Raw genomic sequence first — 26,019 nt, 5'->3', positions numbered from 1 at the left:
GTCAATTTTTCAAAATTGAGGTTTATACATCATCTGAAGCTGAATAAATATCTTTCCATTGATGTATGGTTTGTTATGATAGGACAATATTTGGCTGAGATACAACTATTTGAAAATCTGGAATCTGAGGGAGCAAAAAAATCTAAATATTGAGAAAATCTCCTTTAAAGTTGTTCAAATGAAGTTCTTAGCAATGCATATTACTAATCAAAAATGAAGTTTTGATATATTTACGGTAGAAAATTTACTAAATATCTTGATGGAACATGATCTTAATATCCTAATGATTTTTGTCATAAAAGAGAAATGTATAATTTTGATCCATACAATGTATTGTTGTCTATTGCTACAGATATACCTGTGTTACTCATGACTGCTTTTGTGCTGCAGGGACATAAATATGAAATGAAATGCTGAGTGTTTTTTTCTTCTCTGTGCTGATGTATTTCTATGGAAGGTCATTGCTGCCACATAAGAAAAAAAAAAAAAAATCATGTTTTGATAAACCACAAGTTACGACCTAAAAAGCCTAAATTATTACATAAAAAGTTGCAATTATTATACTTGCGTCTTAACTTTTTATCTCATAATTATGACTTGGTATGTCATTTTTCATGACAATTTAACTCAATTATGAGAGTCAAAATTGGCATTGACTCATATATAATATTATATCTTATGACATTGTTACTTAGAATTTACCAAAGCATGTTTTTTTTATCTCATGTGGAAACATTGAATGTAGTCTCTCAGCGAGGTCATTAAAAGAACGCTTATTACAAGAGTTTTAGCAGTACATTATCATAATATACAACAAATACTTCAAACCATGTGCTGCATGTCAACCCCAACAGACAATGAAATCATATCCGATTCCCAAATCATGAACTGCAGAAATAAAACGGCTTCATTTTGCTCAATCAGGTTTATTTAGGAGGAAAATCACCACAGAAGCATTTCTGCTCAAACTACTCATTATTCCTTCATTGTGTTCCATCAGTCTAGATTAAAACAGATTAGTGTGTAATTATCCCAAATAAATAGAATTCTCCTTTAGTTCAGCCGTAGTATGAAAGCACACAAACATCCCGTCCTCTCTCCGCACTAGATTCTTCCGCAAGCATCCCCCAGTCAATATACAGTATGATACACAGTTACACTATTTACACGTCTGTTACATGAACAAGCTCGCGGTGCAGCTTCTGCAAAACAATCAACGTCTGATTAAAGCCCACGCCCAAAAGAATCACTGGAAAATATATTCATACATGGAGAGCGCAGATAGAAAAGATGCAGAAGCTTCAGAGTCCATCAACACGCATGCATGTTCTTCAGGTGAATACAGATACAGAACACTGCAAATATAGTGCATTAGAGAGCAATGCACAATGCATTCTACTTCAGAATCGGTTGAATGATTTTGTAAATACCTGTAGATTGCTATGCATACTCTTCTAAAGAGCATAAGGCATGCACAATGCATCACACTCTTTAAAGGTGTAGCTGCGGGTACAAGTGTTGCCAAATCTGATGAGAGTGATGGATGTTAATGAATGAACTCACCGTTCAAGCTTTGCTCACGTTAAGAGGAATTATTACAAATCTTTTTCTCTAATATATGTACAGCTCTCATTTCATTCACTCCACATACAAACGCCACTCCAAACTCTCGGCTGATGGATGCTAGCGTCATAGAGTTAACCGCAAACAATCGCCAACATCTCGAAAGCTTCGGCGTCACACGCTCTGGAAAAAACACAAGGTGCTCGAGTGTTTGTAGGGATGAGATTATAATGACATCTTTCAATAAATCCCAATTAGGAAAGCAAAACAACTCTGTTTTAACTTCTTGTGTCCACTGAACCCTCTCGGCTCGATTCTAACCTACAATGTGATGCATAAAGCACATTCAGATCGAATGATTCATTTGATCCGATTCATTTCGTTCTCAATACTCTGCCCTACATGCTTTGCAACCGAACAAACACTTCATAATCTGATTTTCTCAGAAAACACTTCTTCATTTCAGTCTAGACCTGCTTTATTATATCAATATTACTCATTACTATTCCCTAGTTAGTGTGCGAGTTCATTACATCTGAATCAATGATATCTGAACCAATGAATCATATATGAATCACTGATCTGTCAGCTGTCTATTGCACTTATTTGATAAAGTGAAAGAGGACAAATGGGTGACGGGAAAAGACAAAGAGCAGCAAAAACTGATATTCTTATGGATAACTGGTTTACACACAAACCAAACGGAGCCGAAGAGCTTCAGAAGTCATCAAATCTCTCTTATTCGCTGTAGAAACAAAGAGGGAAAACCCATTTAATACGTGAGTCCATTTCGTCAAATGCTCTCTCCAGAAGCCAAGCAGGTACGGTTCAGATTGGGCCCGCCGGACGCTTTCAGACCACCAGGATCTTGACCTCGTCGTGCTCGTCTGGCCGGTAGAAGAACGGGATGCAGGGGTTTTCTCCCAGGAAGGGAGCGGGTCTGGACTGAGGATTCTGGATCTCCTGCAGGAGCTGCATGATTTGGCGGGCCGTGCCGTCCTCTTTGGGCCTCAGGGACGGGCCGTCCGGTGCAGATCCAGGCCTCTCGGGACTCTGGGATCGACTCTGTGGGTCAGTACTGGACTGAGGCGCTGTAGACGCCTCCACCGCTGTGCTCAGGTCCAGAACGGCTGAGTGAAGACGGAACATTTTAGCAAAACAACACAGAATATACAATCAGCTCTGGATGGGCGATATGGGCTTAAAAATATATCACAATATTTCTGGTATTTATTGCAATAAAGATATCAATGAGGATAATTCAGGGAATCCTGTTTCTTTAGAGAAAATAATTATCTTTACTGAGTACACAAGTGATGTAATGACTTTAATTCATACTGGAAGCCAGGGGGCGCTCTTACGCAGAAACTACACGCATGCATCGCAGAAGTAATAGACTGACCACGCTCCAGGAAATCCCTGATATGGACAAAGGGATCCAGTTATCACTGAATAAAACGGATAGATAAATTTGAACTGATGGAACTTGAAGACTATAAACATACGATTGCACAAAATGTGTGACCCTGAACCACAAAACCAGTCATAAATCATAAGGGTCCATTCTTTTAAATTTATACAGATACTGAATACATAATCTTTCCATTGATGTATGGTTTGTTAGGATAGGACAATATTTGTCTGAGATACAACTATTAGAAAATCTGGAATCTGAGGGAGCAAAAAAATCTAAATATTGAGAAAATCTCCTTTAAAGTTGTTCAAATGAAGTTCTTAGCAATGCATATTACTAATCAAAAATGAAGTTTTGATATATTTACGGAAGGAAATTTACTAAATATCTTGATGGAACATGATCTTAATATCCTAATGATTTTTGTCATAAAAGAGAAATGTATAATTTTGATCCATACAATGTATTGTTGTCTATTGCTACAAATATACCTGTGTTACTCATGACTGCTTCTGTGCTCGAGGGACACATCTATGGTTTATCTGTGTTCTTCAAGCAATCTTGGGTATTTTTATAAGGAATGTATATAAATAATGCAATGCTAATCAACATGGCCTTTATCACTGTATAACACTATCATTCTGTGATATGAACCACATCTGGTCACAAAAATAAGTATTTTAAACACTCAACTATGTTATGAAGTTAATTTGGAGAAAAAGCATGTCAATAAATGATATCTTTGTTGGACAACAGGTTTGTAAACAGACTCATACACACGCAGAACTGTGTCGCAGACGTGTTACTGTATTATATTTATTCAGAGTGATTTTGTGTGCCCTGTGCAGTCCTGACCAAACCAGCTCTAGATTGCAGAAGGAGCTCGAGCTCCTCATTTAGTGATAAACTCCTCCTCAATGTCACGTCTGCTTCCGCGATGTCGCTCCACACTGGCGCACACAGAAATACGGTAACTAGACTCTATCATTATTATCGCGGGAAGAGAATCTTTAGCGGTATATCACAAACGATAAGATATCGCCCATCCCTACAATCAGCTGGTCATAATATTTTAATATTAGAGTAAATGATATTTTGTCTAATCTGATGATCTGTAGATTCCTTTAGAGCTCGACAGTCTTTACATTTTTAGAGCTGTAAGAGTTAAAGCTGTATTAAATGCCAGGCATATTCTTCACTATATAATTTTCCTTTTAGTCCTAATACATAATTTTTTTTTACTATCAGTAGTATTAGTGATTATTATTAATAATAGTACTATTACTACAGTACTTGATATTAACTATAAAAAGGTTTACAACTTTTCCAGGACTGAACGAACACTTCTGAAAGTGTAGCCGCCTGTGGTTGAACTGGTTTGCTGAATGAACTGAATCAGTATGAGGTGGTGTGAGCGTGACTGTGCTGTAGCACCTGGGCTGTCCGTGTGTCCGTCTGCGGGAAGGAGCTGCTCTCCTCCGGAGGACAGGAGGTCAGGGTTACCAACGGCACTCATGTATCTGCTGTACCACTCGTTACGCTCGCCCACCAGACGCATGACCAGATCCTGCAGCTCCGCTAGCTTCGCCTGACACACACACACACACACACACACAGGTTAACATCACGCCACAGACATCACTTCATCACTCCATCACACAGCTGCTCCTCGTACCTTCATCTCCTCCTTGTCTTTGGCCAGAATGTTGATGTACTGCTCCTTCTCATAGTTTCTTTGTTTCATGATGGCTCTCTGGTTCTGATACAGCGCGATGTATTCACCTACACACACACACACACACACACAACACAACAACAGCATTCACAATCACTGTATTTCTATCAGTGTTGTAGAACGTTTTTATGCATAATAATAACAACCCTAGAATGTAGTTTCAAACAGCTGGGTTAAGATATATAACAATGTTTATGACTGCAGAAATATTCAGTATACACATTATCCCACCGGTCACAATTGTGACCGACAAATAAAACTATTTTTCACACACTTTCCCAAAAAAAATTATTTCAAAGGGTTACTAATGACACATTTTCATGTCTGGGAAAAAATTGGGATTAAACGGATTAAGTGCAAAGGAAAAAAGAACAACAATAAAGAATCAGATCATTTTTAACCAATATCTAGATATCTTCTCTGGGCTGGCATAATTTAGTTTAGAGATGTGTAAGTGTAAACAAGTGCAAAGTAAAAAAGTCTTTATAGAAGTATTTGAAGTCGTTTGCTGGAAAGTGCATTCAAAAAATATCTACAAATATTTATTGTGTTATGAAGTGATAATATGTCATTACTGTGATATTATTACTAAATATGGGCAAATTATTAATTAATTAGAAATAGTTTACAACTGAGCACAAGTAGAAAAAAATATATTTAATATAGTAGTAGTAATTGTTCCTTTTAAAACATTTAAATTCCTATATTAAATATTAATAGTATTAATTATTAGTACTTATTATTATTAATATTATACATTAAATAGAATACGTTTAATACTGAGTAGTAGTATAAAGGTTTATACTGACTATAGACTTGGATTTTAATTTTTTGAATTGATATAATATAATAAAATTGCTATTAATAATATTTATTACTATTACGTATTAAAATGTATATTTTTTAACTAAATAGAAATAGCATAACTAGACAAACCTATATTTAGACATGACAGTAGTATAAATGAGAAATACAGCAGGTGGAGGCGTCCTGCGCTTCATGTGTTTTGACACACAATGGCAGAGGAGCTTCATGAGTATATCAGCTGCGTCTCACCGATGGTGTCTGTTTCTCCTGACAGCTGAATGCAGCGGTGCTCCAGCTCCTCCACTCGCTCCTTCAGATCCACCTTCTCCTGCATGAGCGCTGTGAAACGCTCCTGGAGTTTCTCCATCGCTCCCCGCAGAGCCTCGTGCACCTCCACCGGAACCCCGTCAGAGCCTCCTACAAACCACAGAGTAACATTATAGTTAGATCACCTACACCAACCAACAAAAGTTTCACATTTTGGATGCTTTTCTTTTGTGCATTTTAAAATGAACAAATGGAGCACAAAACTAATCATAAGGGTCAATTTTTCGTAATTTCATCTCTTGTCAAAAATATATTAAATATATATTAAAAAATATTAATTTCTTTGTTTTTAGTGTAGTATATCATGGGTTCCACAAAAATATTGTGCAGCACAACTGTGTTCAACATTGATAATAATCAGAAATGTTTGTTGAGCAGTAAATCAGTATATTATTATGATTTCTGAAGATCATGTGACACTGAAGACTGGAGTAATGATGCTGAAAATACAGCTGCAGATCACAGAAATACATTACAGTTTAACAGATATTCACAGTGAAAACTGCTGTTTTAAATTGCAATCTTTTTCTGTATTTTTAATCAAATAAACACAGCCTTGATGAGCAGAAGAGACTTCTTTCAAAAAATATCTTAATGTGTAAAGCCGGTTTTCAAACTACAGGTCTCAAATGTCTTAAAGAGTTTATTAAAACCCAAAATAAAATAGTCTGTGTGATTTGAGTGCAGTGAAGCACCTGTGCTGTGAGGATGAGGATGAGGATGCTCGTGGCTCATGGCCATCATCTGCTGTCGGATAGCGTGATGAAGTCTCCTCTCCTCCTCGAACCGGCGGCTCATCTCATCTCGCTCTTCCTCCAGACGTGACAGAGCAGAGTGAATAAACTCCTCCTACAACCAGAGGAGAAGAAGAATTCACTTCCGAGTGAAACTTAACATTTAATAAAGAAAACATGTCAGGCGGAGCTCAAAAAACTCCATTATATCTGTAAATCTCCAAATCCATTCAGATGCGGCAAATTTTGTGTCAACTCACCATCTCTTCTCTGCTGTCAAAGTCTTCTGGGATGACGATGTGTGACTTCTGGAAGCTCTCTGAGAGAGAATGACTTTCCAAGCCATCACCTTTTAACATCAGCAGGGACAGTAATCATCAGTACAGTTATTGTGAAGCAGATGTTTCTCGGTGTGAAGCGGGACTCACCGTCGTCTCTGTGAGAGATGTTCAGAGCAGAGCTGTTTAGCAGGTCCTGCACCTCCGTCTTCAGCTCCTCGTTATCTCTGGCCAGCTGCATCACTTTCTCCTGCAGGGGGCAGTAATATTTACACCTCAACCACTTTCTGGAGGCTGTTGCTCATTTCACAGGCAGAAATGTCATCCAATCACAACAGAGCTCATTTACATGTGTTTCTTTAAGTGTTGGCACAAAACTGGAATTCTAACTTCAATACAAGACCTTGAAAATGATTGATATTTGATAGCATTTACCACCGGAAGAAACTGCCACAACATTAAGAGCATAAAATTTGAAGAGTGTCTAAGTTAATTTACTTTTGTACACAGTCAAAGCATTTTATTATTAGCTGAAGCACTCATGTCCTAAAGCTCTGAGACCATTATGTAGTAAAAGTACTAATAATAATATTTTAAAAGCAGAAACATATTACTGTTGTAATATAATTGCACTGTACAATAAAAAGTATATTATTTTACTTTATTCAATTATTTACTATTTTTTTTACTATATTATTCATTTCACAATAGTAAATAATTATTCATTATTTTTACTTTTGTAGCAGGATGTAATAATTAATGAGTAATGATTTTATATCTTCATTTCCAAGAGTGAAACCCTTGATTTAACTGTAATAAATAAAAAGAAACCAAATAGATAGAAAACAAAAAGATTGGAAAAGCTAGTGTTAGAATTTGTTTTTAAGAATAGAATTAGAATAGAGAGTGCTAGAGTTAGAGGGTCAAATAAATAGTAATAGTTCTTAGAAAGAAGATCGGAATTGGCAAAAATCGGTATTGGCAGATCACCCATAAAAAAAATAAAAAAATCTGAATTGGCCAAGAAAATTGCAATCGGTGCATCTCTACTATACAGTCTTTAATTAAAAAAGCACACTCTGTGTGTGTCAACAGCAGTGTTTAATGGTAGGGTGGGAGATGGTCATGTGACGGTGTTTACCTGCGCCTCCTGAAGCTGAACGTGACTCTGCTCCAGCTGCACTTTGCCCTGCACCTCGTCGTGCTGCAGCCGGTCCATCAGCTGCGCCTGCTGCAGGAACTGATGCTGCAGATGTTCTCGCTCCGTCACCAGCTGCTGGTATCCAGCCGTGTACTGCTGCAGGTGAGACAGATACTGATCCCGCTGCTCCTGCGCAGACGCCAGCTCTCCACACTTCTCCTGCAGCTGATGGGAGGAAGACCACACGGTCGGGTTAGGAGCGCAAACACTACAGCTGCACAAAAATCAGGGTCCCTTTCAGACAAAGGTTCCCAAATATATTTTGTCAGCCACTCTTTGGACACGAAATGCTTACTTGTTGTTTTTAAATTCATTGTCACACACATACAGTATATATTTTGATAATATTTAGATGTCTATATTTATATTCATATAATTTATATTATAAATAAATACATTTAATATGTGTGTTTATAAATAAACCAACCACCAGATTTATTGTTAAAGGATTATCAGCTGCTTGCGTTTTCCTTTCATTTGATAGCCGCAATAAGCTATATCAAGATTTTTATTTTTTATTTTCCCACTGGATATAATTATTAGCTCTTCATCAAGCCCTGCTTCAAGACAACATCTTCTCCTTTGGTTTCTATGCAGACACAAACCTGTTCTTTGGCATTGTGCAGGTCTTCCTGCAGCTGACCTATCTTACGAGCGATCTCCTTCTTGATGTACTGCTCGGACTGCAGAGCGCTGGTCAGCTCCATGTTCTCATTGGTCTGGAGGAGGACAGAGGTCAGAGGTCAGGGGTCAGGGGTTAACGTACGTAAGTCATCTGTCGCTAGAGTCCCTCACCAGCTTGACGAAGCCATTCTGCAGCTCAGCCAGCTGGTCTTTGAGGTCTCGGTTCTGGGCCAGGGCTCTGCTGATGGTGGCCTTGTTGCTCTGGACGTCCTCCAGAATCTGGAGCCGATCCTGAGACACTTCAGCGGCCCGCTCTGCCTGTCTCTCCAGTTCTTCCATCCTCACTTCCTGTTCCTGCACCAGCCGGCTCAGCTGCTCATTGTCTCGCACCTACAGGACACAATAGAGCACTAAATACCTCTGTAATGAGTGTCTGATTTCATAATACGTTTCTGTCAGCCTGTACAGGTCTAAATGTCTCCATGCTGCATTTCAACATTTACACCACACATTGTTTAATAAGATTATACTTAAGTTATTTACAGTTGTGATGCATCATATTTCAAATGCATGTCTAAAAGTTACGGTTAAAAACAGATGCAAATTAACAGCCTTGAATGCAGTGGTTTTCAATATGACTTCAGATGACTTAAAATAAGACAAAACAAGTATTCAATAAGATACGTGACCCTGGAGCACAAAACCAGTCATGAGGGTCAATTATTTTAAATTGAGGTTTATACATCATCTGAAAGCTGAATAAATATCTTTCCATTGATGTATGGTTTGTTAGGATAGGACAATATTTGTCTGAGATACAACTATTTGAAAATCTGGAATCTGAGGGAGCAAAAAAAACTCAATTTTGAGAAAATCACCTTTAAAGTTGTTCAAATGAAGTTCTTAGCAATGCATATTACTAATCAAAAATGAAGTTTTGATATATTTACGGTAGGAAATTTACTAAATATCTTCATGGAACATGATCTTAATATCCTAATGATTTTTGTCATAAAAGAGAAATGTATAATTTTGATCCATACAATGTATTGTTGTCTATTGCTACAGATATACCTGTGTTACTCATGACTGCTTTTGTGCTGCAGGGTCATAAATAACAAAAAAAATAAAAATCTAATTTTAATTTATCCCCAACAACTGTTTCTGTAGAAAAATCTGTATGTCATTTAAGTTGATAAAAAAAAAATTACACGTATAAAAAATATTTTTTGTATAAAAACTAGTGCTGTCAAATGATTAATCGCATCCAAAATAAAAGTTTGTGTTTGCATAATGTGTGTGCACTGAGTATATTTATTATGTATATATAAATACACACACATGCATACATTTTGAAAATATTTTCATGTCTATATTTATATTCATATAACTTATATTATAAATAAATCATTTCATATATAAACATAAAATTTTTCTGAAATATGAACATGCATGTGTGTATATATACATAAATATACACAGCACACATACATCAATTATGTATACAAAAACTTTTATTTTGGATGCGATTAATCGTTTGACAGCACTAATAAACATTATATTTATTTATTTTATAATTAATATATATTTTTCTAGTTATGCCAAGCTATAAAATGTTATTGAGTATAAACTGAGTATATGTTTATTTTATTTATTTTTTAATCCTTAATATCCAGTAAAACAATTGGAAAAATCATGTAAATTCATTTCTTAAACAGTATGTGAATATTCAGCGCTAACTACTTTTTTTTATTATTATAATTATTTTATTGACTTAATATTCATTTGAAATGTTTAACGGCGAGACACTGCAGGTGGATAGGGTAAAAAAAGAAAGAATCCTAATAGTTATCGCCTTACTTAGCCAGCTGGTTGATTACATTAATAATTGTTAATAATAATTATTAATGTATTAATGTAATTATTAATAATTAATAACAAGTTTTTAAATTGTTAGGTTTAGATATACTAATGAGTCATTATTTAATGAAATATGCGCTAATTTGCAAAATGCTTAGAACGGACAGAAAACACAATTTTTCACAATGTTTGGGGGATTAAAATGTATATAATCAAGCAAATGATACAAATCCCTCTGTAAAAACCTTCAGGACGTAGACAGGAATAAAGATGTAGACTCTGGTGTGTGTAAGTGCTACTGAAGAGGAGATTTAGAGCTCGGTGCAGGAGAAAAAACTCATTCTGAGAAAACGGCCTTTAAAAATATGTATTATAATTTAAATCTATTGACAAATAGATAAAGTGCTATAAAAGAAACACTTAACAGTGTCTTTAGGATGCTTGCTTTCCACTAGTCTGAAAAAACACCCCCCAAAAGTGTCCATACATTAAAATAAGTTTCAAGAACAAAACTAGGGCTAGGGGCTCTTAGAATATCGTTGTGGCGAATGAAGGGGCCTTGGAGTCAAAACGGCTGGTCTAACGCGTTTAAAAATATATATATTTATCTAAACATACTGCGATAAGGATGCACATACTGCACAATCTAGCTATCTTCATGTGTAAATTTAGAAAAACATGAGTCTATTGTGAATTTTTGTTAAGAGCAAAGGCACTCCAGTATAAATGCGTGACGAAGCTTGCGTCACATGGTCACCTGTGCTTGGTACTGCAGACTGAGAGCGTCTCGCTCCTGCTGAAGGCTGCTGATGGTTTCCTGAAGGGCCAGTTCACTTTCTGAAGGGCCCGGGGCCTGTGCCACGGCCTGCAGCTCCTGCTCTTTACTCATCAGAGCTGCGGACACAACACAAGCCTGTCATGTTTCTGTCTGAAATGTGTTTCCTCACTTGAAACCTGAATGTGGTGATGGCGCAGTGGATAAGACACATGCCTTTGGTGTGAGAGACCCGGGTTCGAATCCACTGTGAGACACCAATGTGTCCCTGAGCAAGACACTTAACCCCTAGTTGCTCCAGAGGCGTGCGACCTCTGACATATATAGCAATTGTAAGTCGCTTTGGATAAAAGCGTCAGCTAAATGAATAAATGTAAATGTAATGTTCTTTCTGGACACATGATGAAAAAAGCTAACTGGTCTGTGTTTTGTTTTCTTGCATCATGATCAATGAGAATGTGACGAAAATGTGACGTAATGTCGTGTCTCGTACCTGCAGCGTTCTCCAGCTCTGTGACCTTCTCCTGCAGCTCCTGAATCTGAGCAGCAGTGCTGTCACGCTCCTCTGACATCAGACGCACCTACACACACACACACACACACATTACACGCGCGCACACACATTACACGCGCACACACAAATTACACACGCGTACGCACACACACACAGACACAACACACATCAAATATTATTATGTTGATTTTTTTTTTAGACATTATTACAACAAAAGTAATAGTTCTTATTTAGTTTGATTCTTTAATAATAATAAAGATCACAATACAAATCAGAATTATGATTATTTTAAAGCCATATTAAAAGGGTTATTGTGGCCTGTTTGTTTACTTTATGGTTACTGAAAGAGGTTTGAATTTGTTCTTGTAAAGAGTGAACCCAAAATTTGAACACCTTTATTTTAGCGTCTGGATGTCTAAGCAGCAGCAATATGAGATGTTACATGTTTATCATATCACCGTTCAAATGGGTCTTATTTTTTTTAGTCAGTGAGATACGATTTAAGTTTTTATTAATATTCCGAATTAGATTTTATTTTTATTATTTTATTTTTCTGTTTTCATTATAATTTTTGCTGTCATTTTTATTATTTAAAAATATTTTTCCATTTTTATTTGAGTTTTTTTTAAGATATTAAATAAAATGAAAACAACAAGTGCTTTAGTAGCAGAAATAAAATAAATTCAAGGGTTTTTTCAGTTGAAGTTTAATTTAATTTCAAGTAACAGAGCTTTTTTATGGTTTTAGATTTAGTTAACTATAATAACCCTGGTTTAAATCACAATCAGAAAAATAATTTTTTTTTTCAAATTGTTCAGCCCTAAAAGGATGGTTTGCATCATTTTATTAGATTTTTTTTACTTTTTTAAATATAATTTTCTATGCAAATTCAATCCCTTATAAAACTACCCTCAAGTCATTTTATGATTATTAATACTTTCCCACATATTCCCAACTACTTAAATCATTTGGTCTGTTTTCATATATATATTAGTGCTGTCAAACAATTAATCACATACAAAATAAAAGTTTGTGTTTACATAATATTTGTGTGTATACTGTGTATATTTATTATGTATATAATATAAATACAAACACATGCATGTATATATTTAAGAACAATTTTATGTTTATATATTAAATATATAATAATATAAAATATTATACAGAATATAAATATATAAATGTATATACATGTAAATATTTTCTAAATATATACTGTATGTGTGTATTTATATATACATAATAAATATACACAGTACACACATATATATTATGTAAACAAAAACTTTTATTTTGGATGCGATATATATATATATATATATATATATATATATATATATATATATATATATATATATATACACATACATACATACATACACACACACATATATATATATATATATATATATACACACACAGAGCAACAATTTTGTTTGCAATATTGTATGTGTGTGTGTGTTAACCTGAGACAGAAGCTGCTCTGTTTTGTCCTTCCACACGCATCCCTCCTCCTGTATCTGTACAGCGTACCGATCTCTCTCCACCTGCAGCTGAGCCACCGACTCCATCAGCTGCACACACACAGAGAGTAAATCAGGAAACTCAGGAGGACGTTCAGGACTAATGCAGACACAAACATGCCCCCAATTACAGCAGCACACACCTGAGCCGCGTGAGCCTCTACCTGGTGCTTTTCCTCCAGGAGGAGCTGAACCTGCTGGTGCTCAGACGCAGGACCCGACTGACTGGAGAACTGCAGGAGCGATGAGAAGAGGCATTTCACATCACAGGAACTCTATCATGAGCGCAGTACATGTTTAAGCGTCTCCTCACCTGCTGCAGCATGCTGTCAGCCATCTCCAGCCGCTTACGGAGCTCATCGACCTCCTGCTTCAAGCCATTGTTCTCATTTACTCTCAGCTTGAGCTGCTCCGACAGCTCTGAGCTCTGCTGCCTGGACTCCTCGCTCACATTACTGACAGACACCAGAACATAGTCATATAACACACACTCATATGTGACCCGTGCTGGCAAAATGAGTCTGAATATGCAGAGTCTAATTTTGAGCTACAGGCAAAAAAAAAAAAGGGAAAAATGTCGTATTTGAATTGGGTTTTCACAAAAATTAGTTAATTAAGGCCTTGTCTAGCGATCCCATGCTAAAAACAGTAATTAAACATCTAAAATTATCATTATTTGTGTAAAATGAAAAAGGTGACGCATAATTATTTGTTTCTTTCTTACATTTGTTCTACTGCTTTTTTGCATCGGTTTACTTTTATTTGGTAACAATTTATTTCAAGGTTACCATTATACAGAGTAATTACCTAATTAAGTACTTATTAGTAGCCGTTGTACTTACATGAAACAAAATTTACTTACCATGTAACTAAGTTATGGAGCAGCCTGTACTTACAGTTAGTAATTATGTAGATGTAATAGACAGCTACTGTTACACATGTTACAGACCGAGCTACTTGTGTAACCAAAAGATTGTTACGTGTGTTGCAGACATTATACAACGTAAATATAAATGCAAGTACACAGACATAAGCTACTTAAAATGTATCAAGATTGTACTTATTAAGTGTACTAGTATCTGTGTAACAGACTCGGTCTGTAACATGTGTAACAGTAGCTGTCTATTACATCTACGTAATTACTAACTGTAAGTACAGGCTGCTCCATAACTTAGTTACATGGTAGTACAACGGCTACTACTAAGTACTTAATTAGGTAATTACTCTGTATTATGACACCTTAAAATAAAGTGTTACCCTTTATTTTAAGGTGTCCTTGTTACATGTATTTATTATAATAACATATAATTATGCATAATTACATGCAAGTAACCTCAAACCCCAACCCTAACCATCTAGCAAGTACATGTAGTTAATTAATACTACTCGTTACTTTAATGTATAATTACACTGTAACAAGGACGCCTTGAAATAAAGTGTAACCAAAAAGTGATATAGTGACCACTAATATAGTAATTATTATAAAGAAAAGAACTGGAGGAAAAGATGTAATGTTGCTGAGTGATTTTGCTTTGGAACCTTCAGAAAACTTTAACTCCATTTTTCTCTAAATTGACTTTGCTGTCGAATTCAAAAGGGTGTAGCTCAGTCATTTTCCGTCTGACTCCAACGAATCATACATCATTTAGGAAAATTTGCTCATTGTGACTCATTTAGCCAGAACAGGTCACATATGTGTCCCTGCAGCTCAAAAGCAGTCATCAGTAACACAGGTATATTTGTAGCAATAGACAACAATACATTGTATGGATCAACATTATACATTTCTCTTTTATACCAAAAATCATTAGGATATTAAGATCATGTTCCATGAAGATATTTAGTAAATTTCCTACCATAAATATATCAAAACTTCATTTTTGATTAGTAATATGCATTGCTAAGAACTTCATTTGAACAACTTTAAAGGAGATTTTCTCAATATTTAGATTTTTTTGCTCCCTCAGATTCCAGATTTTCAAATAGTTGTATCTCAGACAAATATTGTCCGATCATAACAAACCATACATCAATGGAAAGATTATTTATTCAGCTTTCAGATGATGCATAAATCTCAATTTCCAAAAATTGACCCTTATGACTGGTTTTGTGCTCCAGGGACACATATAACACCTGCTTCTGAATGAGGAGTAAAAAAACAACTGACGAGTCTTACCTAAACCTGAAGACCTCTAATCGTAGACTGTCTCGCTCCTTCTCAAGCTCTTTATTATGCTGCAGAAAAAGCAGACAAGGCTTTTTTAACTTGAACTGTGTCGTTTTGGTCAAATGCAGCTGATAATGAATAGGATCTGGTACCTTCTCAAACTGCTTCTGTTGTGTGGAGACTGAAGACAGCGTCCTCTCTAACTCAGACACTCGCTGTTTACTGGCCTGCAGCCGCGAGCTCAGATCTTCTGCCTCTGCTGCACAAACACACACAGATGGACACGCTAGTATATTACAAGGTGGATCAAGAACATGTGCACAAGGCACAAACATCTTTAAAAAAACAGGAAAGAAATTATATATTGCATAAAGAAAAAGTCATTTGTTTAACTAACTAACATGAACAAACAATGAACAATGCATTTATTACACTCTTTATTAATCTTTGCTAATGTTAGTTAATGAAAATACAGTTGTTCATTGTTAGTTCACAGTGCATTAACTCATGTTAACAAACACAACTTGTGATTTTATTAATGCATTAGAGTAAATACTGAAATTAATATTAACTAAGATTAATAGTTAGTACATGTTTACTGATGTTGTTAACTAATAGACCTTATAGTAAAGTGTTACCCAAATTATACTTTGCATAAGAAAAAGATCGATTCTAATCAGACCTTTGTTTTCACTGCATGTTGGTAAAGAAATTATTTTAATGCAGTTATTGTTTTCTTATTTAAATCAAGGCAGTACAACAAATACAAACATGACATACTTGGTTGTAATATTACTGGTTTAAATTGTAATATTTTATCTATGTTCTGGGCATGTTTTTTGAGTATCACCCAAATAATATCACAATTCTGAGCATGTGTTATCTCACACACACACACACACACACACACCTGTCTTGTGTCGCGCTGCCTGCTGTGTGTAAGACAGGGCCGTCTGTAGCTCTGATTTCTCAGACACCAGGATGCCGATGGTCTGAATGTGAACCTGAATGTGGAAGACACGCTTCATTAAACACACACACAAAACCTCATTTAATTAACAACACTGGTAAGTTAATGTCAATGAAATTACATTCAACACATTTACTGTTCCATTTGTACGGTGGAATTTTATCATCACATACATTTCCTCTTAATTACAGCCAAAACTTGTAAATGACTTCTGCTGTCAATAAAACATCTTGCTTCTTTCCAATTAAATAAATATATATTTCCTTAAAAGACCAACTGAGTTCATTACCTTTTGGAAAACCCTATTTAAATGCAAATCTCAGAAAACTAAAATGAGTATTAATATAATTTTTATAGATGAAATTCAGACTCAAGCCACATTCAATGTGAACCATGCATTTAATGGTAATTATTACTTTTTCTGTATTTTTCCTCCATCCGACTGTGATCGAGATTTCACACATCTGCATTCAGCGGACGTTTATTCACTTCTAGAGCTGAAAGTCTGTATGTTGAGCTAGCCTGTTCTGTTTTGATATCATTCATACACAAAGCTGAAGTGCAAGACTTTCACGTTTCAGTGAGCAAATGACTACAGTACAACATTCGGTCCCATCATACTTATTCATTAGCGAACAGTACATGACTTCAGTCCTGCGCAATCGGTTCACCTGTAGCTGCTCACGTATCGCTCCCTGCTCCTTAGTGAACTTCTGCTCAAACTCTTTCCGCTCCTAATGAGAAGACAAGGAGCCGCTCATTAACAAACCATAAATGAGCAATCTAATAACACTGCTGGCAGCTTACTGTACCTTCTGTAGTTGATCAGAAAGCTCCTGAGACTGCTTCATCTGAAAACAGTGAACAAACCTTTAACTCATGTGTGCTTATTAAGAAATACATCATTAAACCGACCACCACAAGCATGTTAAACAGACCTGACAGTTAATACAGGTTAATGCTTCGTTAAAGATAATATGATTTCAAAATGCATCTTTAAATGTCATTGTGCAAATGTATGATCTGAAAAATGCTCTTTAAAACCGTCAAACCTATTAATATTAACTACTAACATCAAATCTTAACATGTGCAATCCAATCCAAAACTTACTAAAATAATGAAACAATGAAAATAATAAACAGTTATTATGTATTATTATAACTCAATAAGGCACACAAGGAAGTATATCACAACACAGCATGACCTCTCAAACAGATGAGTAAAGCAAAGTTTACTAGGCCATGCGTTTGTGTCTGAATAAACATTAATTATATGTGTGTGTTTATTAATACTGTACCTGCAAAGTTAAATTTCTAATAAAAAAAAAATAGCTTTTGTTCTTCTTTTGTAAGTCACTTTGGACAAAAGCATCTGCTACATGCATGAATGTAAAAGTTAAAATCTAAACTTATTATGCAAGACGACCGTCTGAGGCACAAGACAATGGGCAAACCATTTAAAAACTAGAAATTGAAACAATGTTGCATGTTAAAGGTAGCAACAGTAGCAAAAAATGTTGCATCTTCAAAAACTCCATTGTTATTGAATGAGTGTTTGTCTTATTGCTTGCTTTCTTTTTCATTTGTATCTTAGTTTTATTCTCTGTAAAGCACAGTGATCATGTCCTGTTGTGTTTATTATATATATATATATATATATATATATGAATGAATGAACTGCAGCATGGAGCGTTACGGACACACAGCCTCTTAACGCACGCTCTTACCAGCGTCTGGAGTTTGGACGTGAGCTGGGCGTTTGTGAGCGCGCTGGAGTCCAGAGCCGCTGATAGCTCCTGGTTGCGAGTCTGACGTGACAAACAGAGAGAGAGAGAAATAAAAGACTAAGAGAGGAGGATGTGACGGCAAACAGGCGGTGATATGGTGTAACACTAAGAATCTGTTACATGTGTAACTGGACTCTCTGAACACCGAGTGATGTGGGATATAAACAGGCAAACAGGATGACAGGATGTTTGTTCAGTGTGTAGCAGGAGATCATGGAAGCACCGGATCAAATGCCAGAACTAGTCCTACAGGACACACTGCAATAACGCACATACTGACAGATACATAACCAATTATACCAGGTAAGACATAGATTACAGTAGTACAGATATATTTAGCAGAAATAGATGAAATTGTTCTTGATTTGGTCTGTAAACCATGAGGGAATCAATCTGGGATATGACTGTGAAAATGATATCAAGTGACTGATGCTCTTTAACAGACTGCAGCATCAGCCAGTGCTGTAAACCCCTACAGACTACAAGCTATTTCCATCGTAAGAACTTGTGCTTCCATAAGATTATCCCGCTTGAGCAAGATTACTGACCCTTCAGAGTGGTAATTATAAACCGCTAGACTAAACTAAATTACCTTGCTGTACAGCTTTGCACGTCTACTTATATATATTTATATATAAAAATATATATAAAAAATATATATAAAAATATAAATATATATATAAAAATATATATATTTAAAACAAAAATAAATAAAAGCTCAAGTGAATTAATAGTAAAAAAAATATCAATATACCTCTAGTTCCTTCTCGCTGACCGTCGGCGGGCCGCTGTCTCCATTGATGTATGTTGTTGACTGCATTAAACCCAAGAAGGAAAGAAAATCTGAATCAGAATTGAAAGCTTTGCCCTGAATCATTTGATCAGTTAATTCTGGAACGGTTTAAATGTTGATATTTGGGTTATTCACAAGTGTTACATAGGAATTAAACTGCTTCGATTCCAAGTCTTGCAAATGTGTTTATACTTATGTTTGTAATTATCTGAAGCCATTTAAGGTCAAAAGAATTTGGAACCTGTGGAGTTAAAATTTTAAGAAGTCTACCCACTTCAGAAGTGATTTTTCTACTGATGCAATCAAGCAGGGTGGAAAAAATAACATTAACTAATAACATCATAGCATCACAATCCAACCAAACCCAAAGACTGAAGCCGTGACTCACCTCAGACAGAAGTCCATTGAGCTGCTGGGAAATCTGTCTCAGGCTCTCGGTGGACGACAGCGGCCTGCAAACACAAACATACGAGCTCAGAACACACTATGAGGTGTTACAGTCTTGAACTAAACAAGCATAGCAAACAAACAGAATCAAGGGCATCGCTGTATAGTTAGTCTGCATGAAGAAAGCAGCAAGCTAGTTTTTATCATTAGATTGGGTCTATTTTTTATATACTAAACTTGAAGTATATTACATTTTACTACTTAAAGTTGATAACATACATAACACACACACGTTTATACTGTATGGTCATTTGTTTTGTTCACATTATCGCATGAGTAGTTCATTGCCTTTGACACATTTCTGCAAAATAAGTGAAAAATATAGTATTTTTATATGCTTTTCCACTTTGAATCCAGGGTAAATCTAGTTAGCAAAAAATACAAAATAAAAATTCTAAACTAAAAAAATATATATTTTTTAACTACTTGAAATTAATTAAACATTAACTGAAACAAAACGAAATAAAAAATTAAGCTTTTTTATTTCAACTAGTTGCCAATGCTACTTTTCTCATTTTAACTTAGTTTATCGTTAAAATAACTCAAATTAAAACAAATAAAAATTAATAAAACAATACACATTTCTGGAAAAAACAAAAAAGCTACAAAAAAATGACAAACAAAAAACAATGAGTAAAATTTTAACTAAAATTAAAATAGAAAATGTAAATATAATAAGTTATTCAAAATTTTGGTTAAAAAATATGATAGTATTTCAGGGATACTAAAATAATACTATTTGAATCAACGTTGGTTCTGTGTGATTCATCACAGAGATCTTTGGTGTAATTCAAAACTATTTAATTAATGTTTTCTAAAGAAGCATCAGAGAAAATGAACTGAAATATTTCCAGAACCAAGGCATGAGAAAACCTGAGCTGTCACTGTTGCACTCCATAAAACATCAAAGATTCACGTTCATGGCATGATATTTCTGTAGTAGCTTGTTCTCAAATAAAGAGTAAATTCACCTGTTCTCTTCCAGAGGATGTTCATCGCCGTTTGCATCTGCTGTGTACTTCTGCTGGAAAAACATACGAATGAAAAACACAAACCTGAGATGCAAGACTTGAGTGAAAATGCATGAAAACATCAAAATGACAAAGCAATACACTAAATTAAAAGACACACACTGAACAGATTAGAAATATGAGCAAACAACAGCTGAACTGTTAACAGACACAACAGCTTTGTTTTAAAGGGGTCATCAGATGCGCATTTTCCACAAGTTCATAACAAACTTTGGTTAAACTTTCTCAATGGTAGTGTAAAACAACATCCTTTATACCCGGTCAAAAACAGCTCTGTTCACAGCAAGCCGTTTTAGTGCATGTTCCTTTAAATGCTAATGAGCTCTGCTGACCCCGCCCCTCTCTTTTGTGGAGTGACGAGCCATTCTCATGAGACGGTTCACTTTAGCACAGAACTTTTCTTTAAATGTAGTAATTAGCAATTCACTAAATTTTATCTTTGCAACAGATTTGTTATGTGCCAGCATTTCTTAAGGGTCAAGATCAAGTTATCTGCATATCCCGCGCTCCATCAAGCCACTCCCATAATATCTGTCACCACTCAAATTAATGCACGACTCAGATTAACTGTAAAGCATGTGTGCAAGACTACAATACAATTATGAAGTAATTATTTTACGACGAATAAATCCTTCAGTGACTAAAACTGGGTGTGTCTACAGTATTATTAGCATTATGATATTATATTTAAATTATTTAAAATTATTGTCCCTGAATCAGTAGGATACTCTTGTAATAAAGTAGCGGTGGCTGGGACAGATTTTAAGCATCAATTTTGATTAAAGTTTTACGATTACGAGATTTTTAAGAAAACACCTCAATTACTTTTATCTGAGATCGGCTCGATTTGAGAAAGGGGTTAATGATTTAACTAGATTTGAAAACACTGGGTGGATTCTTAATCATTATAGGGTGGTTGTGTACTGCCAACACACATTTCAGTTCAAACAACTTGTAAAAGTGCATGTCGCATCTGATGAAGCCAGCTAAGGAGAGCGACACTGAGACAGACAGACCTGCAGGCCAGCGCTATCAGCGACACACTCAGAGTTAATAGCAGAAGCAGGGTTAAAGACGGGTTCAGCGGTGGTCTCCTCCAGCTCCTGCGAGACCCGGTTCACAGCATCCACATCATCCTGATGCAATACAGCGACAGAGACACATTAGACCATCAGTGGGTTAACACACACACGCACACACACACACAGTACAGATGCACAACAGTCTTCATTATCCTCAACGGCTCATACATTCTCATCTTTATCAAACACACACATATAAAGGAGAAAAAAACATTTCCAGGCATTCAGTTCAACATATAGTCAATCCCAATATATTAAGACCCTGAAACTTACTTTTACGTTTAGTTATTTAGTTATTTAGCAGCTGCTTTTATCCAAAGTGACTTACAAATGAGGACAATGGAAGCAATCAAAATCAACAAAAGAGCAGTGATATGTGCTATAGCAAGGTTTTTAATTTGGCATGTCAAAGATGCATTAAATTCAACATGAAAAATCATTCACAGCATGCACTGATGAACAAATAGATTTGATGAAGTTGCAGAATAAAGCAAATGAGATTGCTGTGTTTTACAAGAAAAACACTGTTTTTAGTCGTTTAACCCAATGTGTTTTTTTTGCCATTTCTTTGTAATTAAATTAGTGCTGTTAAATGATTAATCGCATCCAAAATAAAAGCTTTTGTTTACAGAATATATATATGTGTGTGCTACTGTGCTTTGTATATTTATTATGTATACACACACATGCATGTATATATTTCAGAAAAATATGTTGTTTATATATTAAATATATTTATATACAATATAAATTATATGAACAAATATACACATGTAAATATTTTCAAAATACATGCATGTGTGTGTATTTATATATACATAATAAATATACAAAGCACACACACACATATTCTGTAAACAAAAGCTTTTATTTTGGATGCGATTAATCGTTTGAGAGCACTACATTAATGTTACATTTCCTTGCAATTGGTTTCTACAAATTATTTTCTGCATGAGTCAAATTTATATAGCATGTGAAACATCTACTGTATTTCTTTAAATTAACGAGCACTGATGAATCGTTCGCACCGGAAACATGAATGAGTGATTTCATGCTGACTTTAAACATTGCAACAGATGATGCAAACATCGACTTCTTCCTGTGATGACGATCTCACAGCATGCGAGGAAACACAGATGATGAATCAAAGAGCAAACGGAGGAGAAAGACAGCGAGCAGCGAGCAGCTCACCTGACTGTTGTTGACAAATGGAGCCTGAGACACTCCATTAGTCAGACTAAGATCAGACACCATAACTTTGAGAATATTCTCAATCTACAGGGGAAGGAGAGGCAGACGATAAAGGGAAGGTGTGAGAGAGGAGGAAGCAGAAGACAGAACGTGATAACGTGGTAAAGGAAACACAAGATGAAGGGTTAGAAGCGCCTGAGTCAGATCAATACAAGAATATAACTATAAATGTATATGCATTTCCAAAATATATACTTTTTGTGTATTTATATATTCATAGTAAATATACAAAGTACACACATATATATTATGTAAACAAAAACTTTTATTTTGGATGTGATTAATCGCGATTAATTGTTTGACAGCAATAATGTTAATTAATTTTCTAGGTATTTAATCAAAAACATTTTATATACTTGTGATGCAATGAAGTGAAATGTTTTGTTTGTTCCTCAGTGCAACAACAAACACAACCAACAATGAATTAAGCACACACACATGACATTTTATCTTTAAATACATTACATTATTTTATAAAAAAATATATAAATTAAATAAATGAAATATGGTAGGGAGAAAAAAACAGAGCTGAGATTGTTATGAAAAATATAAAACTATACAATGTATACCGAATCTGTACAGTGCAATTATTCAGTTTAGTTAGTTAATAATTTTAGTGTTTCAACTTAAACTAAACCAAAACTAGAAAAAGTTCAGGTTTTTCATAAACATTTACATTTTTAGTTATTTCAGCTTTATTGAAATGTTACCTATACAAAAATAAAATATAGTTAATTAGTCCTTTTAGCGCTTCAATTTCAACAAACATTTTTCAGCGTTAAAGAATTATTGAATATTTATATATTTTGTTTCAATGTTTTGAACAGTTTTATTTTTAGTTAATATGTTAATAACCCTGAATCAGACTCTCTGTAATTAAGCGTCTATTTACTGGATGTTTGGTGTCATGCAAACATGACTAATTGCTATAAGCCAATAATAAATCTGTGCAAAAAGCAGAAGCTTAAACAGGGCTCAAAATAGTGAAGAGGAAAAGTCATTCAACGTGCAAAAACTGACTAAATCCTCAAATAGTTCCTGAAACGAGGATTACTTCCTTCAGTGGGAAAGCATCATTAATCAGTCAAAACACAGCAGATGACCAAACCCCATCAGAGCAGACAGTGAGCATTCATCTGGTTTCTCGCGGCGTGGATTGATTACGCACCTGACTCACATTGTCCGGCGAGTGTCTGTCCACAGCTGCGTCCAGCTGATCGCCTCCTTTAACCTTCCTCTTCTTCTTTGGTCCAGCACTTCCTGTGGATGGGGTGGTCTTCTGTTGAAACTCCTTCAGCTGCAGGACACAAGAGCAGAAAGAGTTTATGTTTGATATTACATATATCATATTACATCTTAATGCTGGATGTGTTTCAGGTTTTGTCTTCTCCAGATGTTAACTGATGGACTGGAGTGGTGTGGATTATTGTGGTGTTTTTATCAGCTGTTTGGACTCTCATTCTGACGGCACCCATTCACTGCAGAGCATCCATTGCTGAGACACTGATGCAGAGACACATTTATACAAACCTGATGAAGAAACACACTCATCCTGATCTCGGATGACCTAAAGGTGAATAAACTGTCAGCTAATATTAATTTTTGGCTAATAACTAAAGTATTTGGCTGCTGTTTAACTAAATCAAGCATCAATGCACCAGTGCCACTGACAGGCAGAAGGACTCCACAGCAATCTCAAGTCAATAATCTGTCCTAATTCTAGCACAGTTTAAACACACTGGTTGGAATGCATTGTGAAAGTGTGTACAAACTAAATCAAGATAACTCAATCAAGTTCCACTGCACCAGTGACACGACAGAAAGGCTCAGATATGACAACAAGTGCACATTCTGCTTGAGAGTAGCCTCCCGTCCAGTGCTGTGATAGAGGACATGTCTGTAGCAGGTCAGGCTGGCAGGAGTGGGTTTGGGTGTGAATCAGCTCTCATATGACAGCCTTGCTTTGCCATAACTTAAATTCCAGGGATGATTTTTTTCAAGCTGTGTTGACTTTCCAGGCCACAGACAGCATAAAGGACAGCAGCTGTGAATCAGAACCTAGTACAGACACGAGCTCCCTAACTAGACAGCACTTCTGGGCACCAAGTGGCTGCCTTCCTAGATCATTGAACAAAAACACTAATAATCACATATTTGATCAATTAAACCTCAAAACAGCCATGTGAAGAGCACAATGAGGGCAAATTAAATCATTAGTTAAGCACTTTTACTCTTAAACTAACCAGCTGTTTCAACTAGAGCTGTCATTTTAACTAGCAGTTAGCAAGTAAGCTAACACTAATCAGTTGGTTAAATGAGCCTAAAGTCAATAATAGTTCTAAAATGACATTAAATTAAGGTGTAGCTTTAGTTTATTTTAAGCTGATTCACATTGTTGTTGTTTTTATTCTGTTAATAACGCCAAAACACAGAGGCTAACAACATTAGCATGCCAAGTTAAACTGAAACTGACTCACAGACACTTATAAAGCGCATTTCTGACGGGTTTAAATCGTTATAAACGCGGATAGAGAGTCAAATTCTAATGAGTTCGTATCCAGGCCTTGCCTTAGCTCAGTCCCCGGGCTTTCCTGAGAGCCGCGCCCGTCCAGGAGTGCTGGCAGCCGGATGCGAGGCCCGCGGAGAGACCGGTAGACGTGGAATGTCAACATGACAGATGAAACACACACACTCGGACGCGATTTAGTTACGATCGTTAGTTGTGTTTTGTCACAAAGAGAGTAAAAGAAGATGTGAAAGTACATAAACATACCTTTTTCTTGGCTGCAGCGAGTTTGATTTGCCTGTTCTGGTCCGCCATCCTCTCGCGCAGCTGAGCGAAGCCAACGGCACCACGTCATCAGATCATGCGCGCGCTCGTGTGTGTGTGTGTGAGAGAGAGAGAGAGTGAGTGAGGCTGTGGTCCAAACGCCATACTATCATACTACTCTTACTATTTCTGCAGTATCCAGTATGTATGCTGCGCATAGTATGCAAATTTTCTGTATGCATGAAATAAAAGTGAAAGTGAAGTGACATACAGCCATACTCAGAATTCATGCTCTGCATTTATCCCATCCAAAGTGCACACACACCATGAACACACACCCGGAGCAGTGGGCATTTATGCTGT

The 26,019-nt window shown here is 35.8% G+C and overlaps 1 protein-coding gene across 16 annotated transcripts; it reads right to left on the bottom strand.

Moving 5' to 3' along the window:
- Positions 1 to 906: 906 nt before the first annotated feature.
- Positions 907 to 25,775, bottom strand: LOC306871163 (golgin subfamily A member 2-like). Of its 16 annotated transcripts, none has more exons than XM_079418891.1 (28): positions 25,660 to 25,771; positions 24,055 to 24,183; positions 22,827 to 22,910; positions 21,570 to 21,689; positions 20,494 to 20,546; positions 19,464 to 19,527; positions 19,037 to 19,096; positions 18,223 to 18,303; positions 17,308 to 17,346; positions 17,167 to 17,229; positions 16,436 to 16,529; positions 15,678 to 15,784; positions 15,535 to 15,593; positions 13,672 to 13,813; positions 13,502 to 13,591; positions 13,302 to 13,409; positions 11,812 to 11,899; positions 11,301 to 11,437; positions 8,855 to 9,073; positions 8,665 to 8,778; positions 8,000 to 8,224; positions 7,009 to 7,108; positions 6,841 to 6,929; positions 6,542 to 6,695; positions 5,769 to 5,936; positions 4,653 to 4,759; positions 4,412 to 4,565; positions 907 to 2,693 (listed from the first exon to the last, which is right to left on the bottom strand). In XM_079418891.1, exons 1-28 carry the CDS (start codon positions 25,705 to 25,707, stop codon positions 2,416 to 2,418), a joined length of 3,174 nt encoding a protein of 1,057 aa, XP_079275017.1. In that variant the 5' UTR covers positions 25,708 to 25,771; the 3' UTR covers positions 907 to 2,415. The 16 variants fall into 16 exon arrangements, with proteins under 16 accessions (XP_079275017.1, XP_079275025.1, XP_079275026.1 ...); XM_079418899.1 differs by having other exon boundaries at positions 20,494 to 20,543; XM_079418900.1 differs by having other exon boundaries at positions 24,064 to 24,183; positions 25,660 to 25,757.
- Positions 25,776 to 26,019: the final 244 nt, after the last annotated feature.

The sequence above is a fragment of the Barbus barbus genome (assembly GCF_936440315.1).
Source record: "Barbus barbus genome assembly, chromosome: 6".
NCBI classification, from domain to species: domain Eukaryota; kingdom Metazoa; phylum Chordata; class Actinopteri; order Cypriniformes; family Cyprinidae; genus Barbus; species Barbus barbus.
Note: the sequence above shows the minus strand (reverse complement) of the source record. Positions and strands in the feature narration are given on the sequence as shown.